Source organism: Corvus kubaryi, unplaced genomic scaffold (genome assembly GCF_017639235.1).
Source record: "Corvus kubaryi isolate FWS band 111438036 unplaced genomic scaffold, C.kubaryi_AGA036_p1.0 78, whole genome shotgun sequence".
Taxonomy (NCBI): domain Eukaryota; kingdom Metazoa; phylum Chordata; class Aves; order Passeriformes; family Corvidae; genus Corvus; species Corvus kubaryi.
In genome coordinates, this window is record NW_024582065.1 from 114,911 (window position 1) to 133,825 (window position 18,915).

The following is an 18,915-nucleotide window of genomic DNA, read 5'->3' on the forward strand; positions in this document are numbered from 1 at the left end:
CTCCCCGCCGCCCGCGGATCACGAGGTTCCCGGAGCCGCCTCCCGGCTCGCCCCAGCCGCGGTCCCGCAGGGATTGCGGGTAGCGCGTGAACTGAGAAGTCAAGAACAGGAGAACACTATAAATCAAACTAAAATGCCAAAGAACAACTTTGTTTGAACTTTGTGCTCATGAGCATAGTAAAATCCTCGCCCACAGGCTGTGATTGCCCCTTACAGTAGCCATCCTGCCTGCAGTCAGAGCCCAGCTGGGTAGGAGAACATGAGAAGACAGGCAGCAGCTCAGACACAGCCACGTCTCTGCATGTGACTGGAGTCGGGGAAGCGAGACCCCATCCAGATGTGACCATCAGATCAGGAAGAATCCCTGAGAGTTGTCAAAGCTTCAGTTTCACATTCTGTTTCTTATTTTATGTGACTTGACACAGCTTCTGCTCCTAAGAGCCTTGGGGTTTTGAAACCTCCTTGCTCTGCTCCCCTTTACATGAAATCTCTCCCTGCTGTGGTGGCATCCCCTGTCTGCCCAGGTCCTTCCACACAGGTGGTGCCTACATAACCACCAGCCCTTATCCATCCGGAAAGGCCAGCAGAGAGGCAGGGGTGAGCCAGATCTGAATGGCAACTGGTGTTTCCCAGTAGCTTCAAGGAAGGAGAGCTGAATAACTGCATTGTTTATATAAAAACAGACATCTCTGTTTGTCAGAAGAGTCTGGGCTGGCCCCAAGATAAACTGTATAGTGAGAGAAAATAAACCCTCCCCTAAAAAAACACGAACCCCCCAAAAGTCTTTTCCAAGAATATCCAAAATCTCCCTAACTTCATCCACTGGGCCTGGAAATGTCAGTGTGGATGGAAACGCCAGTGTGTCTCAAAGCAGCTTGTCGAGGGCAGTTTGATACAGAAAACGCAGCAAGAGCAGAGCTGCCATCAGCAGTTTTGTCCCAACTCCCTCTGCTGGAGCAGGAAGCTCCACATGGACAGCAGCGAGAGTATTTCAGCTGAACTTGCAGATACAGTAAACACCAGGAGCTGTGTCTGGTATCTCTGGTTCACTTTCCTGGTGGGATAGACTGGCTAGGCAGGGAGATTGGACAAAAGACATTAAGGTCGTTCTGATTTCCCCCTGTTATTCCTGTTCCGCAAGGTCAGAGATGGGGGAGGAACCTAGAGGAAACCCCCTTTTTTGTAGATCAAGCCTTTGCTGAGCATAATAGCCCACGTGCTGATGCTGCCAGAGCTGAGCAGCACCACAGTGACTGCCTTGTTTTTCGAGTAGGAAGGGAAGGGAAGCACTGGTTCCTTCTCCCCGTATCCTGAGCAGGTGCGAACCTGTTCAGTCAAACACAGCTAAGCCAAGCAGAGATCTCAAACAGGTAGGACAGGTCCCGGAAATTTCTGAAAAGGAATGAATTAAAGCAAAGCAGGCTGTGAACAGCTCAGCAGCAGCACAGAGAGCAGATGGAGCAGGACCTTGGTAGAGAAAAGCCCCCTAAGGGTCTCCAGAGGCTGCTGTGATTTACCTGGCAGCCTGGGGCTGGGAAGGCTGAGTGTCCATGGAGAAGAGGAGTGGCAAGAATGGAATGAGAAGCCAGAAGTAGGACCAAGGTGCTGAAGACACCTGGATGCAGTCTGACCTGGACAGGGAATCTGATGGCAAGGGGAGCATAGCAAGGGCCATGTGGGTGGGAGAGCTTGAGCCCCAAGTAGCTTCCACCCTCTTCCTTCGAAGCCAACTCAGAGCTAAAGGGAATCACCCCTGGTACATGGCACAAGGAGATGTCCATGACACAGGTAGTGTCACAACCTGAGCACTTGAACAGTGGTTCATCACCTTTCCTGACCATCACCCTTCTCCAGCAGGCTTGCTCCCTGACACTCCTCTCAGCATCATGAGCATCAGACCAGGGTGGGGGCTCTGAAGGTGCTGGCATGCAGCTGCCCAGAGCCCCTTGAGCAAGCTGAGGTGCCTGTGACATGGGAATCATGACACCAGGGCTTTGCAGTCTGCTGTGTTGCAATGGACTCTTTGGTCGAGGGGGTTTGCAGAGGAGGCAGGACCTTACACTAGGATTAACATGCTGCTGCATCTAACAGACGCAGCAAAGTTCCCTGTAAAGTAGAGAAACTCATTCTCTTACCAATGCCAGTGCATATTAAGTTTGTAAAAGACAAGATCCAAATCCTGTTTCTCTCACTTGTCAACACTGGTGGGTTTTTCCATCCTTTTTTCATGTCTTTGGTTCAACTGGGCTTCTACCCCATCTCCTGCTGTCTGGTGCCCACTGGTGCCTTACCAGCCACAGCATTGGGATGATGGGACTCATTTTATTTCCCCCATGGCACCAGACAAGTACACCACACAGGACTCCTCCATGCTGGTGCTTACATCTCCCTCCTGTAGGGATGCTACATTGACTAACACTTCTTGGGTGTATTTGCAAAGGTGGCAGTAAGAGTGAATGCCATCGCTGGGATTCTCCTTGTCCCTGTTCATTAATCACATTGGCTCTGAAGTCTTTAGAAATTGTGCTGGTTTTGACTGGGGTAGAGTTAATTTTCTTCGCTGTAGCTTTTATGGCGATAGGTTTTGGATTTGTGCTGAGAATATGGAGACCAAAATATTGTGTTGATAACATGGAGATATTTTTCTTACTGCTGAGTGGTGCTTGTACAGACCCACGGTCTTTTCTGCTTCTCACCCCACCCCACCAGGGAGGGGGATGGGGATGCATAAGGAGTTGGGGGGATACACAGCCAGGACAGCTGACCCCAATGGACCCAAGGGATATTCTGGACCATACGACATCATGCTCAGTATATAAAGCGGGGGGCAGAAGGAGGAAGGGTTTGGCGTTTCTCGCGGCCCCTCGACCGCAGGGGAGGGCCCGGCTCCCCCCGCCAAGGGACCGGGACCCACCGCGACCCGCGGCCCGGGGGCGGGGCGGGCGCCGCGTGCAACTCAAACTGCCGTGCCCCCTCTTAGCCAATGGCCGGAGCGCCTGCCGGACGCCAGCCAATAGGAACGCGGCACTTCCCGCCGCCAGCCAATAGGCGCGCGGGGGCGGAGTGCGGAGTAACGCTCGGAGCGGCGGCGATGGCCCCGGAGCGCGGTGAGCGTTCGCTCCCCGCCGGTACCGAGGGTCTTCCCCGGGTTTTCCTGCAGAGCCTGCGAACTCTTTTCGATATCCTGGATGACCGGCGGCGGGGTTACGTGCACCTACGGGAGATCGAGTCGCGCTGGCGGGGAGCGGAAGCACAGGAGCTGCCCGCCGGGGTGATGGAGGGGTTGCGGCAGGCGGCGCCGGCCAGCGGGTACCTCACCTTCGAGAGGTTCGTCCTGGGGCTGCGGGCGGCCCTGCCTGGGGCTGAGCCCCCGGTGGAGGGTGGCAGCGGCGGGCGGCGGAGCGTGGAGAAGCCACCAAGCCCTCGCTGTTCCGAGGAGCGGCGGGGGAAAAGCAGCGGGCAGCGGGAGCCGGGGCACGGCCAGCCCCGAGGCCGCGGTGAGTGGCAGCACTGGGCAGGGGACCTCGGGCTCGCAGGGGTGATGGCAGCGCCGGGGCCGGGGACTGGCGCTCGGAGGTCGGGATGGGATCCCGCGGCTCGCCCCGCTCCCCTGTGCCCTCCTCTGGGCTCAGAGCCAGCGATTCCCGCAGGGCCGGTGTAAAACTCCCCCAAAGTTACTGTTAGTCCCAGTTTGGCTTCGCTGAACTCCGATCCCAGTGCGAATATCCCAGCGCCGCCGCCCGCCCGGGGCTGTGCTCCCCTCGCGGTGCGCTGGGCTATTTATAGCGCTGACAGGAGGAATTAAGGGCTTTGCCGTAATGTGTCCGTGGTTGTCCCCTGGCTCAGAGTCTGTCCTGACCTTCCCTGAGGGTGGGTGGCACAGCTGGGCGTCTCGGAGAACGGCTGGGCCCTGGGGACTCCCGAAGCCGAGCGGCTTCGCTGGGGTGAAGCTGCGGTCACGGAGCGGCCGTGTGCTCGGTGGGCTCTGCGCTGGACTGGCCCTCAGGAATGATTCCTTCACGATGTCATGCATGGTTTGGACAAATAAAAAATGCAAAACCTGATCCAGCTTTTTGGTTTGGATCATTCCACGGCGCTATTCCCAATAATAAATAATTAGTCAATTAATAAATGGGAGAGCAGCACCAAGGCGATGTGCTCTGCAGTCGCAGGCTTTGTCTGTAGAGCTCACCTGCACATCCCTGTGGACTCTGCCCTTTCCTTGGGATCTGGGCTCCCTGTGCTGGCTCTGCCAGAGCCCTCCAGGGTGGTACACTGACCTTGGCATGGGGGAGACTGTTTCACTGGCATCTCGATTTGTTGCTAGTCAGTAGATGTTATAAGGAAGCCAGGCTTCTGGGCTTACCTGGGTAGGTAATAATTCTTTATCTAGGTTTGTGAAGTGCTTTGAGATCAGGGAGACAAAGTCTGTGTGAGGAGCTGGTACTTGTTATTGCACCACCTCAGTGCAGTGACTTCCTCCACCTTGGGAAGGTCAGGCTGGTTTGCCTTCCCTTCCCAACCGCTCCCTCCCTGTCCCTTCTGCTGGGTGGAGAAGAAACTTTTAACTGTGACTGAGGTTCTCTGCTTTCCATTTTGCCTCCAGACTAATCACTGGAGCTTCATCTAAGGGAATATTATTAAGCAGACTAACTCTTCTATCATCAAGAGTGTAAATCTGGAAAAACCTGAAAAAAATCCTGCTTGGTGAACAGGCAGCAGATTGAAAGCTCTGCCCTGGGCTGACTGCAGCAGCTTTCTGCTTGCTGAGGATTTTTCCATTAGAGGGTGATGTTCCATAACTGTCCAGAGCCTGCGGGCAGGGTTAGTGCTTCAGCCCTTGCTGCCAGCATCCCACATTGCAGGGCAATTCTGGCAAGTGGCCTGAGTTTCAGGTTCATTCAGCAGCTTAGAAAATGGTACAACTCAGTTATTCCTGCTCCTTTAGCTCCAGATCCTGCACAACTGCCCAGTGTGCCCTTCCATAGATGGTTTCCCAGGGTGCAGTTGAACAGGTGGATGTTCTCCTCTGATGGATGCAAGGAAGTTGGGCAGTGCCATGGCAGGATATGTCTCCATCCCTGCTGCAGAGATGTGTGGTGGGTGCTGGGAGCTGCCTGTGGCTCTGGGAAGACCTGTCTCCACTAAGATTATATTATTTGGGTGTGAGGCTACTCTGAGCCTCCAGCTGTATGTGGTGGCTTCTGTAAGACCCCAACCAAGTGCAATGAGATGATGTATCAGTGCTCATAAGCTGCAATGAGTTGGAGGAAATGCTCCCTGCCTGTGTTTTGGGGGAAGAGGGTGCTCACAGGGTGCCTCCCCAGCTATGCTTTATGATCTGAGGAGCATCTGCACGTGTCAGAGGCGATTTGGATGTGACTCGTGGCAAAATGGCAGAGTTTGGGGCCAGGTGGTTCTCCTGGCACGTCCAGGGGTGCAGTGAGCCAGTGGGACAACAATTCTATCTCCTCTCCCACGCTAACCTCTCCTAGCGTGTGGGCAGAAGTGCTTCTGAAGTCCCTGCTTAAGTCAGCTTCCAGCTTCTCAGCCCAGCAGTGCTGGTGCAGTCTGCAAGCTGCTGCTTGGCACCGCGTGGTCCCTGGGGAGCCAACAGCACCCACTGGACACAAGGATGGTAAGGTGGATATTGGAGAAATCACAGGGTGGGGAAGTCACCATAATGATGTCCCTACCTCTGGTGCCTGGTGTCTTGTCACAGCAGCGTCTGAGCATATCACTCTTGGGGTCTTTACCCCAGTATTTCCCCTGTGAGCTGGGACCTGGGGAAGTCAAGGCACACAGCAGAAGGAGCCCAGGAAGTGTGTCATGGCCCTGGGCACTGGCTCCTCCCCAGCACAGTGCTTTCCCTTGCTCCAGGGGTGGCTTGTCTCTAGCAGCTGGAGAGCTGTTGGCACTCGCAGGAGGGAGGGGATGGTTTGGAGGGGCTTGTCTGGGCCATTGCCAAGGACAATGTGGAGAAGTGTAAAACAACCATGAGGTGTCTGCTTGTCCTGGGCAGAGAGGGTCCCAGAGGGAGGAGCCCGTCCATTATCTCATGGCAGGATCTCTTCCACCTCTGGTGATCTGGTCCGGTTCTTTCCCTAAGAAGAACTATCCCAGCTCATTAGCAGGGGTCCTGTTTTAGCCACTACCTTGTCAGCTCAGGTGTGCAGAGCTCAGCTGGTTGACCAGGAACTCCTTCTTATCACAGGTGCAGCTCAGCTCAACCCAGCACTTTAGGTAACTGCAGCAAAAAGTTTTCTAACGTGTATTTGTCCTGCAACTCCTACCAGAAGTGCTCCTGTCTTTGCCTTAGGATTCTGACTGTTGAGAGTATCCTTTGATTTGGGGCTGTTCCTCAGCTTTTTGAGCAGGATATGCTACAGGTCTGCTAGGACAACTTGTGTGTGGTCACACCAGTCTTGCTGGGTTCCTCCCAGATAGACTTGGGTGTATGAAACCGAAGGGAGCTGGCAAAGCAGATGGATGGGTGGTATCAAAGACTGTGTTCATTGATGTGCTAGAGACCTGTCTGTGCCAGAGTACTTGCTGGGAGGTGGGGTGAGATACTGTCATGGAGCAGAAGGAGGACTTTTCCTATGGCATGGTGGCTTCTTTCCCCAGTGACACAAAGTGACAAACTAAGGTGTCGTGTTGCCTGCTGCCCCCTGAGCCTGTCTCCTGTCACTGAACCACTGTGACTGTGGCAGCACAGGCAGCCCTAGTACAGGGCTCCCACACTTCATATCTTCAAGATGAAGGGTGGCTTCTGTGGCCATGGCTGCCCTCTCCTGCCTCATATCCTTCCTCTGTCATGTCCATGTGCTCAGCCGAGGAAACCTATGGAGCAGAGGGAAGAAATGTGCCAGCCCATGTGGTGCCACACACCCTGTCCTGTTATTCACAGCCCTTCATGTGCCTGCAGCAGGGAGTGTGCCATGCCTGTGCCAGGCAGCTCTGGTAGAAGGATGTGCAAGGGGTGGGGGTACCTGGCAGATCTGTGGGGAGCTGTCCTGGGAGGAGGGCTTTTTCCTCAGCTGCCTGCCATCACTTGCCAGCTCCCTGCTGCTCTTCTTGAAAAGCCAGGTTGGGAAAGGAACTCTTGAGGAAACCTGTGTGCAGGGAGCTGGGAAGCTGTGGGGCCGAGGGGGTGGCATGAGACAGGGTGTGCTGGGCACTTGGCTGGGGACTGGGCCAGGAAGGGAGGAGCAGCAGGCTGCTGCCCAGACTTGCCTGGGGATGTGCTGGCTGCACCCCTGGCTGCCCTGACGCTGTGGTTTGGGGTGGTGGGGTGTCACGGTGCTTCTCTACCAGCTCGGCTAGCGGTGGATCGGAGCTGGCTCGGCTGTGGCTGCGGGGCTGGGTTTCTGGTGAGGGCAGGCAGTGTGGGGCTTGTATGGTCTTCATTGCAGGTGCCATGGGAATTTCTGCCCTGGCCGACAAGCAGGAGGTGCCTGATCCAGCCTGGAACCTGCCAGTATGTGCAGGCCAGTATGAACTTAATCTTCAAAAATAGGTTATGCATGGATTTGCATCAGCACCATGTGTTTGTAGTAGATTAGTCTTTTGCAGGATAGGAAGTTGGGGTTTTAATAAAATTTTGGAAAATCTACAGCCTGATTTACTATTGCTCTATGATTACATCATGGACATGGTGTCTGGAGTGGATGTCCACATGGCCAAGTCCATCACCAAGCAGGAGCTGCCTTCAGGAAAGGTTGGGTTCCTGGCAGAGCTGGTGCCACCTGAGTGGAAGCCAGGTGTCCCATGAGGACACATGAGGGCAGGCAATATGACAAATGGTTTAGTTTCCTCTGCTGGGACTGGACCAGCTTTGTCTGGAAGCTGCTTGCTCTCTGCAGAAGATGACATTGAGGTCTGTTGCCAGCCTGGCACAGCTGAGTCAGCCATTCCTGACACCTGTCCTGCCTGGACAAAGCCGGGAGCAGGTGCTCAGGCTGGTGGTTTGCTCAGTCTCTCCCAGCTTGCAAGACCACCCTGCAGATCATCTCACAGAAGTGGCCCTGGGGAGGATTTTGTTGAAAGTAGCTCCTGGCCTCATGCCTTCCTCTGTTCCAGGTGGTGGTGCAAAGTCTGGGCAGTCCCAGGGAGATGGTGGCCACCCAGGGGCTGGGGACTCTCAGAGGCATCAGAGAGGCCGTGCAGAGCACCGGAGACACACCATCACCAATGGCGTGGACTTCAGCATGGTAAGGGAGTGTTGTGGGCTCCCATGAAGGGGAAGGTGGATTGCAGGGGTCCCTCACTGCTGACATCATCTCTGGGCTTTTGGCTTCCTCCCTGCCCACCCTGCACGCGTGAGCTGTGGGGCATCGGGCAAATCCTGATATTTTGGATATGAGGCTCTGTTGATGTATGTGGACATTCTGTCATTATTTCCGAGGAGCTTTCCATCCTGAATTGTGCCAGCCGGGGAGGAGGTGCATGCCTTCCCCCAGAGTGGGGTCAGCCCATGAAGCTAGTGTGCTGACTGCCTTCCCCTTGCGCAAGGTCTTGGGAAGAGGAAGGCAAAGGTGGAGGTGTGGAAACAGGTGGATCTCTGGGCCTTTAGGGCACCCCAGAAAGGGTCAGGTATGCTTTGCACTAGCAAGCAGTGGTGCCAGGCTATGTCCCCTCCCAGGTGTTCCGTGTAGATCAGGGCTCAAACATGCATATCCTCTTGCCTCCCGACAGACTTTTTGCTAGCAAAGCAGAGAAATCCACATGGAATTTTTCCAGGCAGCCCACGACAGAGGGATCTGCTCCCCTCTCTCTGCTGCTCAGTGGAGAGGCTTGGATCAAATTGCCTGGGTGAAGGGATCTCATTGCTCCCAGGTGGAATGGAGTAGCTGCCTGGGCACGTTACCCACAGGCTCAAGTTAAATTGTCCTGGACAGAGAGCCAGGACCAAGCCTGCAGGATGAGTACTTGGTGGAACTGTCACCACTGCACTTCCACTTCTCACGCCCTGGTGTCACCCTGCTCCTACAGCCCAGCAGGCCTGATCAGCAGTGCCCAGCCTGTCGCTGACTTCTGGGGACACAGCATGCCAGCCTGGGGAGAGGATGTTTGTGCAGGTAGTTTGCTGGGCTTGCAGCCATGCGAGGGGCAGGGGCCCCCTTGGGCCGAGGGGCCTCTGCTGAGAGGTGCTGACAAGGAGTGATAAATGTAGCTCTTTGTGTCTGGGATTGAGGGCTCTGCTTCTTGGGGTTTTGGGGGCTGGGGACTGCTGTTTGGAGACAGGAAGGCTCTTCCCTGTGTGTGCAGCTCTGGGCTGGAGTCCATCTCAAGGTCCCAAGCTCAAGGTCTTGACCTTGTGTTGCTGTGAAGGGGCTGATGGCCACCATGTCTGTCCCCAGCTCTGCCATAAGCACTCTTGCTCTGGGCTTGTGTTGCTCTGGTCTCTATTCCCCCAAGTTACCATGAGGGCAGTGGGAGGGATGTCCCCTCCTTCCCTCTCTCCCTATATGTCCCCAAGTGCTGCACTGCCTTTTTGTGCTTCTAACCCCAGAGAAGGGGTGTCTCAGCCTTCCCTGACACCCTGGGCACAGTCTTCAGTCACTGGTGCCATTTCCAAGCCTACAGAGACAGCTGGAACAAGTTTGAGTCCAGCAAGGACTGAATCCTTGTACTGTCACCTCCCTTACCCCTCCCTGCCCTGATGCTGGGCTCCCAAGGGACAAGGAACTTGTCTGTCATTAGACCAATTTGCCTAAAGCCCATGGGGGATGGGAGCACTGGTGTCCATCCTGCATCCCGAAGTGCACCAGGACTGGTTCCTCCTGAGCAGGGAGCAGAGCTGTGGAGGCCGTGCTGCAGCCCCAGGACCCTTTGCACCATCTCATCTGGTGCCCACTTGCTCAGCTGGTGTTTTTCCAGCCAGTCCCTCATCAATTGGCCTGATTGCCCTATGGCCACAAGGGTGGCTGGGATGAGACCTTCTCTGAGAGGTGGAGCGCTGTCATTTGTAGGCAGCCCAGGGCACAGCTCTGTCCCCTCCCCTTTACCAGCCACCAAGCACCAGCCAACTCCAGCACTTTGTCTTCCTCCTGCCCCAAATGTCTCATTCTGGCGATATGCTGTCTGTCCCCACACCAGGCAGGGCTGGCAGTGTCCCTCTGCTCTGTGGGAAGCTCCCTCTTCCTCTGGTCTCTGTGCTGGTCAGCAAGCCTGGTGGGAGGAGGGCAGGCCAGATGGCAGTGGGCTGTACCCCCAGCTGGGTGGGGGTCCTTGCTACATACAGCACCTTCTTTGTGCCCCTCAGCAACAGCAACAGCACCAAGGCGCTGCACCTCTTCCTCTAGGTAGGTCCCTTTGGACCATTGGAGAAGGGTGCAGGAGGAGTTGTTGTGTTGCAAAAAGCATTTCCAGGAGCAGCAGGAGCAAGAGCAGGCCCAGTGTAATGGGTGGCAGATATGGGATGTGGGGAGGCTTTGGGGCTGGCAGTGAGGACATGGAAATGCTGATGGCCTGAAGAAGGTCTTGGTATGGTGCCACTTGTCCACGGGGTTCTGTTCAGGGTTGTTTCTGAGCTGCACCACTCCTCATGCTCTCCGAAGCATCAGGAGAGGTTCTGGTACACCCAGCATTTTCTGGGTGACCAAGATATTTTCTGGTGCCTGGAGAAGACTCTGGAGCCCAGGCTGTGCTGGGGGTGAAAGCCAGGCTGTGTTGTGGCAAGGAAGGCAGAGGCAGTGAGGCAGGAAGCTCCCCATGCCCCTGGGAACTGGGGGAGCAGCCTGGTATTGAAAAGGAGAGAAGGGCTGCAGGCTCACGGAGTGACGGTGATGAACGGGTCACCGCCTCAGTTGCTCTGTTCCCCAGGGATGTCCCCTCATCCCTCTCCACCTCTCTGATTGCCGGTGGCAGCGCAGTGCCAAGGGGTAGCAGGAGCAGAAGGTGGCAGTGGAATGAGGACCCTGTATCCCCTGTGGATGTGGGCTGAGCCCCCTGCTCTGCAGCAGCCTTGGGTCATGCTTGGCCTATTCCAAGGGGTTGCTCTGGGGGCAAGAGCCCCAGGCACCCTTGTAGCAGCTCTCTGGGCACAGCAGGGCCCCCACTGCCTCTCCAGGTGATGCTGATGCTGGAACCTGAGCAGCTGGCAGAGACCCTCTGTAGAGAGGTGTGGTGTGCTATGCTCTGCTCAGCTTCATGTGCCTCCAGGGATGAGGCAAACTGGGGGCAGAGTGCTGGGAAGACAGGGCTGCAGGTTTTCCCTGACTTACAGCCTGCACAGTGAGCTAGACTCTTCACTGCTCACTGAAATCCAGGTGTGTCTGTTCTGTGGCTGACACTCACACCCCAAAGGGAGCTGGAGGCAGCTGCAGGCACTGCTCCTGCTTCCTCCCTGGGTAAATAGGTGAAGAAACCTGCACCTGCAATGGTGAGCAGGAGGGTAGGGGTGACCTGAGTGTCCTTCACACACTTTGGTTCTCCCAAACTGGAGAACTTTTCTTCCAGAAGTCTTCCTCCAAAGCAGCATCAGGCAGCAGTCATTATCCTGCTCTTCTGCAGCTTTTCATGGGGAAAGGGGCTGAGACCCTTGCCTGTATCCACATCCCCTCACACCTCATGAAGAAACCACCTCCTGGGACTTGACAAAGCCTTGGTGGGGAGTGGGTGACATCCCTCTGTTCTGTCCTGCAGCTGAAGTACATGAAGGAGCTGGAACAGGAGAAGGATTTCCTATTGCAGGGCCTGGAGCTTATAGACCGGGCTCGAGAGTGGTACCACCAGCACATCCAGCTCATGCAGGAGCACCAGCGACTCCTGGGGAAGAAGAGAACCAGTGCTGTGAGTCTGGGGCTTCTTCTGGCTGCTTGTGGGTTTGAAGAACAGGGCTGGGAATTGGCTGGACCTGGAGCTGGCCCCAGAGCTGGCCCCATGGTAACCTCCAGCATCTTCTTCCTCCCCATCCTGTAGGATTTCCCTGAAGGTGGCCAGAGCCACCTGGGGCGCCTGGTCCCCAAGCTGCAGGAGGTGAACCGCTGCCTGGGTGACCTTCTTTCCGCTGCTGGCAAGGTGAGAACAGCACATCAGCAGCTTGAGGTTGTTTGTGTAATCTTAGAACCCATCCTGTCCCCGCCACGTTGGTGACTGGGCTGACATTGGAGCTGCCAGAATTTCCCCCAGCTCTGGGAAGGTGACTTGGCTCCATGGGCAAAACAGGTGATGGGGAACAGCCAAGAGGACAGCACAGCTGGTCCTTAGCTGGGCTGGAGGATGCTTAAGGCATTTGTGGGGGTTTAAGGAGATCCCCAAAAAGGTGTAGCCATTGTCAAGAGAACAAGGAGCCCAGCTTCCTGAGGCGCTGAATCAGACACTTCAGAGCTGCCTGTCCTGCCAGGCAGGAGCCAGGCACATTGGCAGGAGCCAGGCACACCAACAGGAATGTTTCCCCATACTGCCTGGTGGGCTGGAGACCCTGTGATGGCCTGTGCTGAGATTTTAATCCTCTGCTGGGCTTCTCTCAGTTCTTTGTGTGCAATAGAAACATGTCACCTTGAAGAAGGGCTGGGAAGGGCGACAGGGGAGGAGGCTCAGTGTCTCATCCCTTCATCATCTCTACAGACAGCAAACCCCTCCCCAGCCCCGAGCAGGCTGGTCCCTGTGACATCCCCAGCCTCCACAGGCTCCCAGCAAGCCATCAACATGCTGAAGGAGCAGAATCGGCTTCTCACCAAGGTGAGTGGGGGTATGGCTGGAGGAGATGCCCTTGGGGGTGCTGGGAATGGAAGGGGATGGGATGGGGCCGGGGAAGGAGTGACAGACAGTGGGAAGTGTTCCTTCAGCTTGGCCAGACTTGGTCATCCCAGAGAAGGGTGTGTGGGCTGCACGTGGAGACCCTCTGGCACACAGCTGTTTGCTGGGTGAGTCAGTGGCAGGGATGGGGCATTCCTGACAGAGGGAAAAGACTATGACAAATGGAGGTCACAAGAGAGTGCAGAGGCTGCAGTTGGTGGCTGCCAGGGAAGGGATGGTGCCCCTGCCAGGACCAGGCTCACTGCTGGGGTTTCTGTCCCAGCACGTGGCCACAAAGATGCTCTGGGGGCTCAAGTCCCTCTGCTCTGGAACCAGGCTGGGAGAGCTGGGGATGTTCACCTGGAGAAGAGAAGGCTCCAGGGAGGCTTCCAGGGCCTGAAGGGCCTCTAAGAGAGCTGGAGAGGGACTTCGGACAAAGGCATGGAGGGACAGGACAAGGGGAAATGGCTTCCCCCTGCCAGAGGGCAGGGTGAGATGGAATACTGGAAAGAAATCCTTCCCTGTGAGGGTGGTGAGGCCCTGGCACAGGTTGCCCAGAGAAGCTGCCCCATCCCTGGAAGTGTCCAAGGCCAGATTGGACAGGTCTTGGAGCAACCTGCTCTAGTGGAAGGTGTTCCTGCCCGTGGTGAGGGGCTGGGATGAGATGAGCTTTAATGTCCTACTCACACCTACCCAAAGCCTGTGATTCTGTGGTTCTATGAAATTTTACCTGCAACACACTAGTTGCCAGCATTTTCCTCCTCTAACCAACATTTTTCTCCCATCTTGTGCAGGAGGTGACTGACAAGAGTGAGCGCATCACCCAGCTGGAGCAGGAGAAATCTGCCCTGATCAAGCAGCTCTTCGAGGCTCGTGCCCACAACAACCATGAGATGAGCCAGCTGGACTCCACCTTCATCTAGCACATGCCTCCCCCTCCCCATCCCCATCCCCAAACTTCCCCTGGGGTTTCAAGGGACTCTTGCCCCAAACTCATCACACCTGCTGCTCCAGGTGTTGTGTCTCCAGGTCTGGGGCTGCTGGTGGCATCTCTGTGGGAGGAAACTGGAACCCCTCCTGGGGAGCATCCCTGCCCTGCTGACGGCTTATCAGCCATGCTGCTCTCAAGCTGCTTCTTTTCTGTCTCTAAATGGGCTGCAGGGATGCTGTCCCCAGCCCTGTGACCCCCAGCGTGTGGGAGACATGGCTGCTGCCTGTGCTGCCTTTGTGGGGTGAGCTGCTGTGCCCTTGCTGACTTAGGCTGGATTTTGGCTGCTCTTGGGAAAAAGTGATGCATCTTCAACACTCCAGCCAGCATCTCCAGACAAGCCTGGCCCTTAGAGGGTGCCTGCTCCTGCTTGTTCTGCTGTTGGAAGACAAGATTGGAAATCCAAGGAGGCGTGCCTGGCCTCTCTCTGCTGCCCATGTTCTGCCTGCCAGAGACACTGTCCTGACCCTGTAGTGCCCAAACTGATGGTCCTCACGGCAACCCCTCCGTCCCATTGGTGGTAGTGATACCATAGTTGCTGTTTACATGTCTGCAGGCTCCTGTAGGGAAAGAGCCATAGAGCCAACCAAGGTAGCCTACACCTCTGAGCTGCTGTTTCGGGCTGTTGACAAGTTGAAACAGACACCTCACCTTTTACTTGGCTTGACCTGGCAAATATTTCCTGATGTCTGCCAGGATTAGATTCTTTTCATGATGTCTGTAAAAGGAGAAGTGATGTTCCATAGCCTGAGGATGCTCACATCAGCCTGACCTCACAGAGGGGCTTTAGAACTTGGTTTTGTATTTAACTGCGTGTGGGATAGAGCAGAGGCTGACGGGCTCTTCCCTGTGCACATCACATGGAGAAATGGCAGCTCTGCCTCGCATGGTTGTGGGTGCTACTGCCTGGGATGACATCCTGACTGTGAGCTGCACTCCTCTGCAGGTCTCTTGAGGGAGTGTGGTGGTGGTCTAAGATGGGTCCTATTAAATGATGGTGCATCTCAGGACTCCTCCTGCTTCCCACCCAGCTCAGTGATGATGCTTGAGCTGAATGACATTCAACTGTGGCTTGGTACTTGGTATCCATTGGAGATCCCTGTGAACCCCATGTAGCACAGCCTGGCCCTCTGTACCCCCAAGGCCAGGACCTTTCTCTGTGGGGTTGTTTCATGCTCTGACTCTCCAGGCATGATTCTGTGGTGCTGAGCTGGGCAGGAGGTGCTGGCTCTGCCCTGAGCTGACACATGCAAGCCAGATCTGTTCTCACTCCTGTTCTTATCTGTCAGGACTCTCTGTCCCATCCAGCTGTTCTCTTTGAGACTGGTCCTGAGCTAAAGCTCACTGCAAGGAATGAATCCCTGCTCTGCCCTTGTGCCTGCAGCTGGAGTGGAGATCATCAGAGTGCCAGGGAGATGGTGGAGGAGGAGGAACAAGGCCATGGCTAGTCATGTCCCATCTGCAGGAATTCGGTGTTAGTTGTCCCCTGGGTATCAGTGCCAGCCATCCTTTTTGTGATGCCTCCTCTGGTGTCCAGTGCCTGTTTTGCCTGAGGCTTAATTAGAACTGACCCCTTTTATGAGGGTTACCTGTCTGTAGGGATAATAAAGTGGGATAATATTTATCTTTCTGTCTCTCTCCCTAAATCAGCGCATCTACTGCTGCCAGCCCTGAAGTCCCTGACTGTCCTGTCCCTCAGGATGCGGGGGGAGCTGAAGCTGCAATCTGGTGAGCACAAAGAACCCAGGGATCTCTGCACCTGGACATGTTTCCATGTCCTTTCCCGTCCCCTCTGGGCTTCCCAGGGACTGGGGATTCCCTGTCCCCTGCTGTGGGGCAGGGTCTTAAAGCCAGCTGCACCCTTTCCAGTGATGGAGCCTCATCTGTCTGCTCTTCCAGAAGCTGTGCTTGGGGCTCACACTCCTCAGGTGGTGCTGCTGCAATTCACAACCTCTCATTTGCTTTTAAGTGCCCTTTCTCAAAGCTGCCCCACAGTGCTGGGAGCAGTGGCTGGTGCTCTGCAGTGACTTCTTCCCACAGGGTCAGCCACAGGGGACCTCAGTGGTGTAGCATGTGTGGCGCGTGTCCCTATGCTGAGATGGCAACTCACATGGGGTGAACCTGAGGCGCTGCACTGATTGGGGGCACCCTTCTTTCAGGCTGTGGGGCAAACCCTGCACCTGCTGGGGTTGAGCCTCCTCTGCTGGGAGCAGAGCCAAGAGGGAGACCCACTTACCGGCAGAGGGATCTCTGCCATGGCCTCCTTCAGGTGGTGCTTAGGGCAGCCACAAGTTCCAGCTGGGGCAGGAAGAGGGTTGGTAATTGCCTTTGGTTCCCGTTTCATGCCTTTGCTTGGGTGTGGAACTCATGAGGGCTTCCAAAGGAAAAAGAATCATGGTTCCCACTCCAGGCTGCTCCATGCAGAGCCAGGGCAGCTCTCTCTGCCCCAGCCCAGGGGGGTTGTCCCAGCCCTGGCCAGCAGCACTGGCCCCCAGCCCACTTTCTGTAAGACTGCTGCAGGTTGTGGGGTAGCCTTGGCAGTGCCACGGCCCACTGGGACCAGGGCTCCCCTGGAAGCTGCAGGGCTCCCCTCGAGCTGGCACTCTGGCTGCACTGTTTCTAGGTCCCTGATGGGCCTGACCCCTCCCCTGTGTGTCTGGGCTGTGTCCAGTTTGGCACCCTGAACTGTGGGGGCTGCCTCAGGAGCCATGAGACCTGCATTTGGGGCCAGGTTTGTAAGTGATGTGTATGCTGGGACATGTGGGTGAACACCTTCCATTCTCTTTAGGCTTTGTTCCTGCTGGAACTTAGTTTGCATAGATCTGTGCTGCCTCTAGGGCTCTGATAACTGCTGGAACCCACTGTGTGAAGCTGTGGTTGCTCTGGGGACAGCTGAAGCAGGGCTCTGCTGTCCCCAGCCAGGACAGCTCCTGCCAACCCACCTCACCTCCCCACAGCCCTCCACGCTCACCCCAGCACATCCCTGGCACCCCTGCATCCATGGCAGCTGGAGGCCTGTGGCTGATTCTGGAGAGGTTCTCAGTGAGGTCTGCAGGAGCACCTTCACCCCTGCAGTGTCCCACACTCTGCACTGCCCGGACACCTGCACTTGGCAGCTCCCATTTTACTTCTCTGTAAATCCTAAGGGGGTTTTCCCAGCCCAGCCATTTTTCACATTTTTCTTGGATGAGTAGACTGTTGCATCACTGCCAACTCCCAGAAAGTCATAAATCTCCTTAGGCCTCCTAAAATCAAGAAATAGGAGGGAAAAAAAAAAAAGAAGGAAAAAACCCAACAAAAGCAGCTTTTGTAAGCAGTACTTTTAGGAGAAGGTGTTTATTTCTCTCCAGGGTCCTCAGCCTTCTTCTCTCCCTTTGCTCAGCTTCCCATGCAGTACCCGCCTCCAGAGGGAGCCCAAAATTACTAAAACACAGGGGCTATGAAAAGTTAAGTACTGCAAAACTTAATTGGGTTGTTGGGGCTGCGAGGCTTGGAGCAGCTCATCCCGCAGGATCCAACACCCCCAGGATTGCTTCACATCCCGCAGGACAGCTCTGCCAGGGGGGTCTGAGGAGGGGCAGAGCTCCCACTGTGGCTGCACCATGTCCTGGGAACAGTGGAAGCTCAAAACCCACCCACCCATTCTGCCCTGGAGCCCATCTCCAATTCCCATGGCTTTTCCAGACATTTCCACCATTTTAGTGGGGGCATAAGCTGCTTTTCCTCCTCCTGCCTCTCGGTGGGATTGGCAGCTCTCCCTGCTCACAGGATGCTGTCATGCTAGGCTCAGGATGGGATGTGGGTCTGCATAGCAGGATCCCTTCTTCAAGGTCCCCAGCCCCCTGGGCCCCTGCTGCCCTGTTGCTCCTGGCTAGAGGCACCAGGGTGATGCCTTCAGGGCCAGGGAACTTTGGCCCATCCTTCCAGCTGCCAGACCAGCTGCAGGGCTGAGAAATGGCTTTCCTGTCCCTAGTGTGTGCCAGTGTCAGGCTGTGACAGCCACCTCAGCTGACCACTGCCACAGCTCAGCAGCTGCTGGGTGCTCCAGCACTGCTTGTGAGCATGGTAATGACTCCCTCCAATGACAGATGGATGGGGGAATGCTGCCACAGACACTGCTTTGCCAGCCTTCATTGCAGTCCTCCGGGAGATGCTCAGGGATTCAAGCACTGCTAGAGAAGTCCTCTGCCTCTGGCACACATAAGGGCATGAGCACAGCTGTGGCTGTAGACACTCATGCTGTGCCAGGCTGTCCTGTGGACATGCACGTGGTATTTGTGCACATACTGTGACCGTGGTCACACCAGGTACATGCTCATCCTGTGTCTGTGCTCACATTGCGCTCACGGGTCACACTGTCCATGGTTGCATGTATCCATGCTCACACTGTGGCCGTGCTCACACTATGGCCCTGCTCACACTGTGGCTGTGCTCACACTATGGCCCTGCTCACACCGTGGCCCTGCTCACACTATGGCCCTGCTCACACTGTGGCTCTGCTCACACTGTGGCTCTGCTCACACTGTGGCCGTGCTCACACCGTGGCCCTGCTCACACTATGGCCCTGCTCACACTATGGCTCTGCTCACACTGTGGCTCTGCTCACACTATGGCCCTGCTCACACTATGGCCCTGCTCACACCGTGGCCCTGCTCACACTATGGCCCTGCTCACACTATGGCTCTGCTCACACTGTGGCCCTGCTCACACCGTGGCCCTGCTCACACCGTGGCCCTGCTCACACTATGGCTGTGCTCACACTGTGGCCCTTCTCACACCGTGGCTGTGCTCACACTGTGGCCCTGCTCACACCGTGGCCCTGCTCACACCGTGGCCCTGCTCACACTGTGGCCCTGCTCACACCGTGGCCCTGCTCACACTATGGCCCTGCTCACACTGTGGCTGTGCTCACACTATGGCTGTGCTCACACTGTGGCTGTGCTCACACTGTGGCCCTGCTCACACTATGGCTGTGCTCACACTGTGGCTGTGCTCACACTATGGCTGTGCTCACACTGTGGCCGTGCTCACACTATGGCCCTGCTCACACTGTGGCTGTGCTCACACTGTGGCCCTGCTCACACTATGGCTGTGCTCACACTATGGCTGTGCTCACACTATGGCCCTGCTCACACCGTGGCCCTGCTCACACTATGGCTGTGCTCACACTGTGGCTGTGCTCA

General features: G+C 56.0%; 1 protein-coding gene across 1 annotated transcript; it reads left to right on the plus strand.

The window, feature by feature from the left end:
* The first annotated feature begins 2,983 nt into the window (after nt 1-2,983).
* SAPCD2 (suppressor APC domain containing 2) lies at nt 2,984-15,356 on the plus strand. Its single transcript, XM_042052342.1, has 6 exons — nt 2,984-3,497; nt 8,083-8,213; nt 11,650-11,796; nt 11,926-12,024; nt 12,574-12,687; nt 13,539-15,356. The coding sequence occupies exons 1-6, from the start codon at nt 2,984-2,986 to the stop codon at nt 13,665-13,667; spliced, it is 1,134 nt and encodes a 377-aa protein (XP_041908276.1). The 3' UTR covers nt 13,668-15,356.
* Nucleotides 15,357-18,915: the final 3,559 nt, after the last annotated feature.